The 1740-nt window shown below is 37.9% G+C and overlaps 1 protein-coding gene across 1 annotated transcript; it reads right to left on the bottom strand.

Moving 5' to 3' along the window:
• Nucleotides 1-348: 348 nt before the first annotated feature.
• LOC149197978 (dirigent protein-like) lies at nucleotides 349-1328 on the bottom strand. The gene has a single exon (XM_089404034.1). It carries the CDS (start codon nucleotides 1215-1217, stop codon nucleotides 621-623), a length of 597 nt encoding a protein of 198 aa, XP_089260160.1. The 5' UTR covers nucleotides 1218-1328; the 3' UTR covers nucleotides 349-620.
• Between the last annotated feature and the right edge of the window lie 412 nt (nucleotides 1329-1740).

Genomic DNA, 1740 nt, shown 5'->3' with positions numbered 1-1740 from the left:
GTTATATTCAAATAGACTAAAATGAGATCAATCCGGAGTAATAACTGTTTAAATATAATATGAAATGAAATATTGGTCTCCATTTAAATATGAGTGAAGCTTATCTTATAAAGATAGAGACAGAAAACATTCCAGTGAGCACCGATATTAAACATATACATAACTTTTATTAAACTTTCAATCAACATTTTAATTAAATTAATATATCATTTATTGAATTGAGGTTTCTGTGATCTATATCGGTTTATGAGAGATTTTTCAGCATAAATCACAAGATCTATCATTTGTCGACGCTTTTGGAACCAGTTCGTCAGGACAAATTGTGAAGAGTTCCACTTGACACGGATCTTAAAACATACCAAAACTCTTATTAAATTCTGGAGCAACATATTAATATGTTGAACATATTTAATAGATTGCCGAGGAGTTTCCACAAAATCGAAATACAATATTGGTAAGCAAAAACAGGAACACTATTACGTTTTATTTCACTCTCCGCTCACAGATTTTGAAGCCAGAGAAACACTAATTCATTTAAAATCAACATGGAAATGAAGGGCAGGCATGAAAGATGAGTAGCTAGAGTTGGAGGATTATGTGATCAACTGTAGAAAATAATATCAGTGGCACTCATAGAGTGTGATATTCACGCACAGTCGGAAATAAACGTCTCCTTCGTATGCATCCGTAGAGATTGTGGCGATTCCTCTTGCCATTAAGAAATCCCCGGTGCCTCCCACCACAGATATATCTCTGTATTTTTTAAGGATTGGATCGGCTCCAGAGAATGTGATAGTGCCTTTGTAATCTGTAGAGTTAAGCACAAAAGTGAATCCAAGCCAGGAGCTGAAGGTGTTCTTCATGTCATAAAAGTAGAATCCCTGAGCTCTGCCCACCGCAGGGGAGTGGAAATTGTTGTCCAGAGTGATGGGATCATCGAACACCGCCAGATCTCCAAAGTGGTTGTCTTTTCCAGCGAGAAGTGTGAGGTTAGCCCCCTGTGGAGCACCCACAAGCGTAGATGTTGCGTTCTTGGCGTTGGTACCATCATAGATTACATCGTGAAAATACAACACCAGATTCCTACATGGCTTTGGGAGTGAGTGCTTCTTCCAGCGATGCCCATTACTAGTTTGCAACATCACAGCGAAGAGTACAAGGCAGACAAAACACAAGTGCACATCCCTATTATAGTTCTTGATGGCCATTGTAAACATAGACCAATCACCACAAAGCTATAGATGTGGGATCTGGGATTCAATGCAAATCAGCTAATGAGAAGTTTGAGCTGCAGGGCTCAATTAGGAAACCGAAACTGCTCCAGTGCAGTGCATGGCGTGAAAGCAATGCCCATACACCTCTCTATATATAGTACAAATCACAGAATTAATCATTAACTTATTTAAAAAAATAAATAGCTTTGTGGGAAAGTAGGTGAGTGATTCGTCCATAGCCCTAAAGCCAATTTTGACTTAAAAAACTCTATGTACAAGTGTAGGCCACCTTTAAGGAGCTTTGTTTTTAATTTAGAGCTTGCAAGTTGCGAGTGGTTGAAAGCAGGGTAGGGTTGTTTTCTCATCACTAGGAGTTTAGGCTTTTGCTAAGCTTTTCATTACTAATATAAACTCTTATTTACTTGGCAGGCTTAGGCTTTTCATCACCAGGAGTTTAGGCTTTTGCTAAGACTTTAGGCTTTTCATTATTAATAAACTCTTATTAATAAACTCTTATGTACTTGGT

Source organism: Pinus tabuliformis, chromosome 2_2 (assembly GCF_031772625.1).
Source record: "Pinus tabuliformis cultivar Carrire ecotype Pingquan chromosome 2_2, CPIR1, whole genome shotgun sequence".
Classification (NCBI taxonomy): Eukaryota; Viridiplantae; Streptophyta; class Pinopsida; order Pinales; family Pinaceae; genus Pinus; species Pinus tabuliformis.
The sequence above is the reverse complement of the archived record's forward strand: the minus strand, read 5'-3'. Positions and strand labels throughout refer to the sequence as shown.